Source organism: Sander lucioperca, chromosome 14, assembly GCF_008315115.2.
Source record: "Sander lucioperca isolate FBNREF2018 chromosome 14, SLUC_FBN_1.2, whole genome shotgun sequence".
Classification (NCBI taxonomy): Eukaryota; Metazoa; Chordata; class Actinopteri; order Perciformes; family Percidae; genus Sander; species Sander lucioperca.
In genome coordinates this window covers 8865902-8875901 of record NC_050186.1, presented here as the reverse complement: position 1 = coordinate 8875901, position 10000 = coordinate 8865902, and the positions used below count along the sequence as shown (strand labels likewise).

The window sequence follows — 10000 nt, the reverse complement described above, 5'->3', positions numbered from 1 at the left end:
CGCCAACTATTTTGATAATCAATTAATCGTTTGAGTCATTTTTTTATTAAAAAAAATCAGATTTCTCTGATTCTGAAGATCTTCTAGTCTCTTCTCTCCTCTGACAGTTAACTGAAGATCTTCTAGTCTCTTCTCTCCTCTGGGACAGTTAACTGAAGATCTTCTAGTCTCTTCTCTCCTCTGACAGTTAACTGAAGATCTTCTAGTTTCTTCTCTCCTCTGACAGTTAACTGAAGATCTTCTAGTATCTTCTCTCCTCTGACAGTTAACTGAAGATCTTGAGGACGTCCTCTTAGTTTTTGGGAAACTCTGATCCACATTTTTCACCATGTTTTGACATTTTTATAAATCAAACAACTAAACGATTAATCGAGAAATAATCGACCGATTAATCAACTATGAAAATAATCGTTAGTTGCAGCTCTAAAAGATACAACATTTCTCAACAACAACATTTATTGAACACTTCACCAATCTGCACACAATTAGAAATGCTTAATGTAAATGTTTAATGTTAAAACATATAATGTGTAAATAATATATTAAATAAACGAAACAGGTAAGAAGAAAATAAACTTTTCAATGATAAAATAAAGTTTAGTGCTTTAGCAGCACTTTTCAAACTTCAACACAAATCTGCAGACTTTCATAATAAAATAAATCAAGAATTTTAACATATTGCTGCACCCAGTAGCAACCAGCAGCACTTCTTTGTTTTAGGTCTGAAGAAAATGTAGAACACTTGAACAAATAGATCTTAGTGGATCTTCACTTCTGCCCTGAATTAAAAAAGAAAAAGAAAAACAATTGGCCGATGCCAATTATGTAAAAAATGCCAAAAATCGTTTGGCCTCTAGTTTAGACATAATTAACACTAACAAAAATACACGTTAATAAAAATCAATCAATCACAAATTACAATTTTCAAAAAAAGTTTTAAAAAAATGACATATTTTCAGTGTCAAATTTAAATAATTAATCAAAACCCCCAAATATGTTTATGTACCCTTAAATACAATATAAAATACTATTATTTAAAAAGAAAGATGTAGATATTATAATTTGTTTAATACATTAAAATAATAAATGTTGCGTTAGAGAAATTGTTAAAATTAATGAGTTCATGTTGATATTAATAATTTAACTATTATAATCAGGAGTGTAATCACTGATTTTATCTGGTTGTTGAAGAATCTATTTAGTTTAATAATTATTTATTTTGACTAATTCAGTTTTAAGGGAAACGTTTTATTTTGAAATGCAGAAGCTGCGTCTGCAGTCCGGTCTGGTGCGGCGGCTCCAGGTCCAGTTCCTGTGGTACGGAACCAGAACCGGAGCCAACCGGGACAAGAGCGGAGCGTACCTGTTCCTGCCGGGGGAGGAGGGAGCCCAGGTGAGTCCAGAACCAAAACCAGAACCAGTCTGGACCCAGGCTCTAAGCTTTCTCAATGTTCACTTAGGTTTTAGTTTTAGTTTAGAGTCAGGCTCAGAGCGCTGACACACCAACCTGATAATCAGCGTCTGACAGTCTGAGAGGTCGGTGACTCGAGTCTGGTCGGTGGGTTCGTGCCGTCGTCCGTCCGAGGGGCCGTCAGCCTTCATTTTGGACGACCTGACGTGTTCAGTCAGAGACAGGACAGTCAGACACAGGACAGTCGGAGACGGGACAGTCAGAGACGGGACAGTCAGAGACGGGACAGTCAGAGACGGGGCAGTCAGAGACAGGACAGTCAGAGACAGGGCAGTCAGAGACAGGGCAGTCAGAGACAGGACAGTCAGAGACAGGGCAGTCAGAGACAGGGCAGTCAGAGACAGGACAGTCAGAGACAGGACAGTCAGAGACAGGGCAGTCAGAGACAGGACAGTCAGAGACAGGACAGTCAGACACGGGACAGTCAGACACGGGACAGTCGGAGACAGGACAGTCAGAGACAGGGCAGTCAGAGACAGGGCAGTCAGAGACAGGACAGTCAGAGACAGGACAGTCAGACACGGGACAGTCAGACACGGGACAGTCGGAGACAGGACAGTCAGAGACAGGGCAGTCAGAGACAGGGCAGTCAGAGACAGGACAGTCAGAGACAGGGCAGTCAGAGACAGGGCAGTCAGACACGGGACAGTCAGACACGGGACAGTCGGAGACAGGACAGTCAGAGACAGGGCAGTCAGAGACAGGACAGTCAGAGACAGGACAGTCAGAGACAGGGCAGTCAGAGACAGGACAGTCAGAGACAGGACAGTCAGAGACAGGGCAGTCAGAGACAGGACAGACAGAGACAGGGCAGTCAGAGACAGGACAGTCAGAGACAGGGCAGTCAGAGACAGGACAGTCAGAGACAGGACAGTCAGAGACAGGGCAGTCGGAGACAGGACAGTCAGAGACAGGGCAGTCAGAGACAGGACAGTCAGAGACAGGACAGTCAGAGACAGGACAGTCAGAGACAGGACAGTCAGAGACAGGACAGTCAGAGACAGGGCAGTCGGGACTCACCCAGAAATGGCGAGCGTGACTAGAGTCTCTCAAAATCTGAGTAAAATCTTCTAAACTGACCTTTGTTGATCTGAAATGAAGACAGATTCAGCAACTGCACGGCCTATTTCTCTCTTCAAATGTTTTCAGAAACACGTTTCGGTGAACTATTTTAGTCCAATATGAGATCATATTCTGAACGAGTCGCCATGACAGTCTGGCTGTGAATTTCAGGAGAAACCAGACCCACGTGACGCGTTCGTCCAATCAGCTGCTGGTTTTCATTTTCTGGGAAACAATCCAGATCAGTGTCGCCTGCTGCTATGGAGACGTACGCTCAAGTCGGCGTCTCCTCAGTGTGTTCTGAGACATTTTCTGGACCTCGGGGAGACTGATCAGTCGACTGACTTTACTGCCGACGGTCGCCGTCTGGTTGGTGGGTAACGGCTCTCATAGGCAGCCTCCCAAAAACACTTGGTGCACAGAGATCACTTTGGGATCAAAACTCAAGCACTTGACAAAGAGATGGAGCTTTAATTTGGCTGTAATGTATAATATAGTGTGTGTGTGTGTGTGTGTATGTTTATATGTATACATGTATATGTATATATACTGTATGTATTATATTGGAGATGGAGCCTGAGTTTTCAGAGTGGTTGCTAGCATCCGTTCTGTCTCCAGGGTTGAAGTTATTAATTGTTGCTGGAATTTCATTTTTATTTTTATCTGCAATATAGTTTCTGTTTTTCTTGAAGGTTTTACTTTTTATGTAGTTTCAGTTTAAAGTCTTCACTGCTTATTTTAGTTATATTTTACTGTGTGTGTCTGTGTGTGTGTGTGTGTGTGTGTGTGTCTCTCTGTGTGTGTGTGTGTGTGTGTGTGTGTGTGTGTGTGTGTGTCTCTCTGTATGTGTGTGTGTGTGTGTGTGTGTGTGTGTGTGTGTGTGTGTGTGTCTCTCTGTGTGTGTCTGTGTGTGTGTGTGTGTGTGTGTCTCTCTGTCTGTGTATGTCTGTGTGTGTCTGTGTGTGTTCAGGTCTATTCCCCCCCGGAGCCCCCCCTGGTTCGGGTCTCCAGAGGTCCGGTCTTCTCTGACATCACTTCCTGTTTCAGACACTTCACACACACAGTCCGACTCTACCACCTGGAGGGTAACCACGGTTACACCTTTTACAGAAAGATTACAACCCAACCAGAGCAGGCAGCGAGTACTGGCCATCCTACAAAAAAATGTCACCTCCTGGAGGGGCTTTATCTTGAAGGGGTGGGGCTTACACACAGGGAGGGGCGGGACTTATATAAAGGGCGGGACTTATATAAGGGGCGGGACTTCTCTGTCTTAATGAATCTAAAGATCATCATCAGTCTGAGGATTTCACAATAAAAGCCTCTTGTCTGCGTCTGCCCCAGGGCATGCTGGGAGATCCCTGGAGATTTCCAACAAGGTGGACATCAGGTCAGAGTTCAACCGCGAGCTAGCCATGCGGCTCGTCAGCGACGTCGCCAACGGCAACCGCTTCTACTCCGACCTCAACGGCTTCCAGGTTGGTTTCCATCTTAACTAAACGTGTAACAGTTGTAACGTAACGCAATCACCGCTTCTTTGTTTCTCAACGCTTTTTTAAATTCATGGTCATTAAATCTAATTTACTAAATTTAATACTTAATTTTTGAGTTAATAAAAGCAGAAATGATGAATAGTTTTGATTAATAGTGAAGATCAGAGGATGTTGAGTGAATCACAGACTGGTTTATGTCAAAGTTTAGTCAGGATACTAACAAAAAATTCAAAATGCTATATACACAACCAAAATTCAATGAAAAATTCAATGAAAGTAATCATTAATAGGCGATATGCACAGGCGAGCATGACGTATCTCCGGTTAAATCTCAGGATGGATGTAAATTACCGGTTATCATAGAATGTTATGCTACCATTACCAAAACATCCAAAACTGTTCATTTTCGTCATTCTTCAGTCCTTCCAGAAACGTGGAGTTTTTTTGTGATTGTTGCGGGCAAAAATCCTTGATTATGCGGCACATTTTCTTAAAAAATGTGATGGAATATGCCGGATATTTATGCAATTTTATGTGATGAAATTGAGGGAACTTGCAAAAACTGTGGTTTCATCATGTCTTCATCGCGGGGTTTGCAGCTTTTCGATGATGTTCACGTCGCGTAATTACGTCACTTCATAACGTTCCCATGGCAACAGGGGAAAAAGGCTGCTCTTGTATGAAGTAAATGCAACATTTTTCAACTTTCTGATAAGATATACTTTTTTGCAACAAAAATGCGAGGATTATAAAATCATGCAAGCCCCGCATATTTTGCACGGGAATCGGCAATTTATGCGGCGAAAGTGCGGCATATTTGAAAAAATGCGCCCCCCGCATAAATATGCGGACTTTGGCTGATTATGCATTGAATTATGCGATCATATAATCGCGTTTTTCTGGAGGGACTGATGTTGTGTTGTTTATGTTAATGTTTTTACTTGTAATACTTCGTCTTGACTTTCAAAGACGTGATGACAGCTCTTCCAGCCACCACTGCTGTTTGCCGTAATGTAGTGTCTGCAAGATGCAATTCTTCTGTTAGTTTTTTTACTTTTCCCAAAGACCATGAATTACATAAACGGTGGGTAGGGTTGGGCATCGTTTGGATTTTAACGATTCTGATTCCAATTGTGATTCTTCCTTTCGATTCCGGTTCTTATCGATTCTCGATTCTGTTTCTTTGAGGGTGGAGTTGAAAATGGTCACATGCTTATTTCACAAATAAGAGGAAAGTTTTATTTTGATTCAATGGTGGGTAGCAGTTTTACAGCTTTCTCAACGTAAAATACAGTCACACTAGAGCGCCTGGTCGCTACGGAAACCAAAACTTGGCATGTTAGATTTGGAACCAAATCCTCCAAATGATTCCAGTAAAGAAACGATTCCACTGGAATCATCATTTTTTAAACATTTCCAAGTAATCTGTTCTCAATGCCTAACCCTAACGCTGGGCGACAATTCCACACAAAAACTGCCAAACTTCTTAAACCTATCTCCTCCCACATTTTTGGCTCTATTGACAACAAACTTCGTTAACTTCATCTCCAGACTGTTCTTCACAAAAATACTATTCAGATTTTTTATATATCAAACATTGAGCCCACAGTGCATTAAACAGTTTTACTTTTAAAAGAATTTTATCTCAAAAAGGGAATTTAAAAAAGAATGTTGTGAATTGTGTTCTCATCTCTGCAGCCAAAAGAACAGAGCATCTTTAGTTTGTAATTTATTGTTCTTTGTGAAAATAAATGACACACATCTCTGTATTGTCTAAACACTTCCCGCTGCCTCAAGATAGCAATATTCCCAGAATGCACCTGAACACACCTCCCTGTAAGACCAGCACGCCCAGAATGCACCTGAACACACCTCCCTGTAAGACCAGCAGAATGCACCTGAACACACCTCCCTGTAAGACAGCACACCTGTGGGCCACAGATGGGTGCAGGTGCGTTTGATATTTAAACCACGTGGGCGCTGGACGGTCTTAAAATAGCAAAGACACTTGCGTCGAGCTTTGTGCCGTGCTCCGCCGGGTGCACGATAGGGCCCTTAGTGTTTATTTATCCTTTACTGACTGTGATGTTTAGATGCAGCAGCGGAGGACCTTGGCCAAGCTCCCTCTGCAGGCCAACTTCTACCCGATGAGCACGGCTGCGTTCCTGCAGGACTCAGCGTCTCGTCTGACTCTGCTGGCGGCCCAGAGTCAGGCCGTCGCAGCGCTCAGACCAGGTAACACTGCTCTCTACAGACAGACCAGGTAACACTGCTCTCTACAGACAGACCAGGTAACACTGCTCTCTACAGACAGACCAGGTAACACTGCTCTCTACAGACAGACCAGGTAACACTGCTCTCTACAGACAGACCAGGTAACACTGCTCTCTACAGACAGACCAGGTAACACTGCTCTCTACAGACAGACCAGGTAACACTGCTCTCTACAGGTAGACCAGGTAACACTGCTCTCTACAGACAGACCAGGTAACACTGCTCTCTACAGACAGACCAGGTAACACTGCTCTCTACAGGTAGACCAGGTAACACTGCTCTCTACAGGTAGACCAGGTAACACTGCTCTCTACAGACAGACCAGGTAACACTGCTCTCTACAGACAGACCAGGTAACACTGCTCTCTACAGGTAGACCAGGTAACACTGCTCTCTACAGGTAGACCAGGTAACACTGCTCTCTACAGACAGACCAGGTAACACTGCTCTCTACAGACAGACCAGGTAACACTGCTCTCTACAGACAGACCAGGTAACACTGCTCTCTACAGACAGACCAGGTAACACTGCTCTCTACAGACAGACCAGGTAACACTGCTCTCTACAGACAGACCAGGTAACACTGCTCTCTACAGACAGACCAGGTAACACTGCTCTCTACAGACAGACCAGGTAACACTGCTCTCTACAGGTAGACCAGGTAACACTGCTCTGCTGGTTTTATTTAACCTGGAAAAAACTCATTCAAGACGGCCATCAGAACAGACACACAAACATTAAAAACATTGGTTGAAAGAAACCCAAATTTCTGATATAGAAACTTTTCGAAAATTGGTTAAAATGAATTTAAAATGGGTGAGCTGTGAAAGCAGCCTTAATGTAGGACTGCTTCCTTTATATCAGGTTTAATAGAAACATCCGAGGCCCCGGGACGCTTCCCTGAGGAACTCCACATTATTAAAGCCTAACTCTCGCCAAAATGCAACCTAGGGTCTTTTTGTGAATGTACCGGAGTCAAACTTTCGTTTAAAAGCATAATTAGGACGGAAACGCCATTGACCGTATTCTCGTTTTTGGGTCAAATGGCCTTTTGAATGGGAGTGCTAGGGGCACTTTTATGCTAGCCTCAAAATAGTTATTTTTAAAACACTAAGAAGGCTCGACACAACATGAGACTTTGCTCCAAGTATCACCAGGAGCTCTACACCTTAACGAAAGCATTGACAACATTGGTTGTGTACCCAGAGTTTACTAAAAAGAAAGGTTTTAACAACTCACGTTAGCAGTTGTTGTTTACGCTCACCGTCCATCTCGCCAGTCTAAAATAGGCGATCTCTGAATGTGAATGAACGGACTCCAGAGGAGGAAATGTCATTCTTATATGAGGCTCCTTTTTCAACTACAAGGTCAATGTTGTTTTTCACTAACGACAAAACCATAAATTATCCGTGCATTTATATGGAACTAAGCTTTAGGAGCTCTCCATCTTTACTCTCCTCCCTGTTACGTTGCATTCAGAGATGGACAAGGTGACAAGATGATTTATTAATGTTTACCAGGAGACTGTCTGTGTTATTAAACAGGCTTCAGCAGTTTAACTCTGTGGTTTGAAGTTGACTTTATGTATCGTAACTCTGACTTTGAGTTTGAAAGACCTCTTTATTTAACTTGTGACGTTTGACTAGGGATATTTAGGGATACGGGACACAATATTTTTGACCGAATACCTCGATATCGATACCGCAACGATATTGTAGTGTTGACTAATGGTGCTTTCACAAAATATTTACACAATGAGATTTTAGATCAATAATCATCAGTAATGTGGATATAATGACTAAGTGGGTAAAGGCAAATAATAGAACAGTTACAGTCTGGTCAGTTCAGAAAATGACTTCACTTTACTGTAATGCAGCCTTTAAAACCAGGAAAAAACACCACTTATGCCATATTACGATATCCAAAATCTAAGTCGATATCTAGTCTCATATCGCGATATCAATATAATATCGATATATTGCCCAGCTCTACCTCTGACCTCTGACCTCTAGGTGAGCTGGAGCTGGTGTTGGACCGGCGTCTGCAGCAGGATGATAACCGCGGCCTGGGCCAGGGCGTCACCGACAACAAGCTGACAGCCAGCCTGTTCCAGCTGCTGCTGGAGGACCGGAGGGGAGGGGCTAAGGTAAGGAGGAGGGGCTTATGTGAGGGGCTGATGTAAGGGGGAGGGGCTTCATGTAGGGGCGTGGTCTGTGTGTGTTTGTGTGTGTGTGTGTGTGTGTGTGTGTGTGTGTGTGTGTCCAGACTGATTTTTTTCCATTTGTATTTTTCCTTTGTTTGTTCTGTGTAACAGGAAGTGGGAGGAGCCTCAGTAGAACACCTGTCTCTGCTCGCCCACCTGACCTCGCTCTCCCTCTGCCACCCCCCCATCACCATGGTTGCCCCGAGTGACAACCAGCTGCCAAAGCTCCGCCCCTTCCTGCCGCTACGCTCCTCGCTGCCGTGTGACGTTCACCTGCTGAACCTCAGGACGCTGGAGGACGCTCAGGTAACATCTGGAGACTACTCACACACTGACATGTTACTCAGGTAACATCTGGAGACTACTCACACACTGACATGTTACTCAGGTAACATCTGGAGACTACTCACACACTGACATGTTACTCAGGTAACATCTGGAGACTACTCACACATACTGACATGTTACTCAGGTAACATCTGGAGACTACTCACACACTGACATATTACTCAGGTAACATCTGGAGACTACTCACACACTGACATGTTACTCAGGTAACATCTGGAGACTACTCACACACACTGACATGTTACTCAGGTAACATCTGGAGACTACTCACACATACTGACATGTTACTCAGGTAACATCTGGAGACTACTCACACACTGACATATTACTCAGGTAACATCTGGAGACTACTCACACATACTGACATGTTACTCAGGTAACATCTGGAGACTACTCACACATACTGACATGTTACTCAGGTAACATCTGGAGACTACTCACACACTGACATGTTACTCAGGTAACATCTGGAGACTACTCACACATACTGACATGTTACTCAGGTAACATCTGGAGACTACTCACACATACTGACATGTTACTCAGGTAACATCTGGAGACTACTCACACATACTGACTAGAGCTGCAACGATTAATCGATTAATTGATTAGTTGTCAACTTTTAAATTAATCGCCAACTATTTTGATAATCGATTTGTCGGTTTGAGTAATTTTTTTAAAGACAAAAGTAAAAATTCTCTGATTCCAGCTTGTTAAATGTGAATATCTTCTAGTTCCTTCTCTCCTCTGTGACAGTAAACTGAAGATCTTTTGAGTTGTGAACAATACAAGACATTTGAGGACATCATCTTGGCCGTTTGGGAAACACTGATCCACATTTTTCACCATTTTCTGACATTTTAGAGACCAAACAACTAATCCATTAATCGAGAAAATAATCAACAGATTAATCAACTATGAATAATTGTTAGTTGCAGCCCTAGTACTGACATATTACTCAGGTAACATCTGGAGACTACTCACACACTGACATGTTACTCAGGTAACATCTGGAGACTACTCACACACTGACATGTTACTCAGGTAACATCTGGAGACTACTCACACACTGACATGTTACTCAGGTAACATCTGGAGACTACTCACACACACTGACATATTACTCAGGTAACATCTGGAGACTACTCT

At 43.1% G+C, this 10000-nt stretch overlaps 1 protein-coding gene across 2 annotated transcripts in view; it reads left to right on the top strand.

The window, feature by feature from the left end:
- The window catches only part of LOC116065613 (alpha-mannosidase 2), a 34017-nt gene that overhangs the window by 20806 nt on the left and 3211 nt on the right, over window positions 1-10000 (top strand). The window contains exons 17-22 of one of the 2 annotated variants that reach the window (XM_035991868.1): window positions 1265-1393; window positions 3504-3618; window positions 3878-4011; window positions 6120-6261; window positions 8313-8446; window positions 8615-8809. In XM_035991868.1, coding sequence (XP_035847761.1) covers window positions 1265-1393; window positions 3504-3618; window positions 3878-4011; window positions 6120-6261; window positions 8313-8446; window positions 8615-8809 — 849 coding nt within the window. Of the gene's footprint in view, window positions 1-1264; window positions 1394-3503; window positions 3619-3877; window positions 4012-6119; window positions 6290-8312; window positions 8447-8614; window positions 8810-10000 lie in introns of both variants that reach the window. The other variant, XR_004895111.1, reaches the window with a different exon arrangement.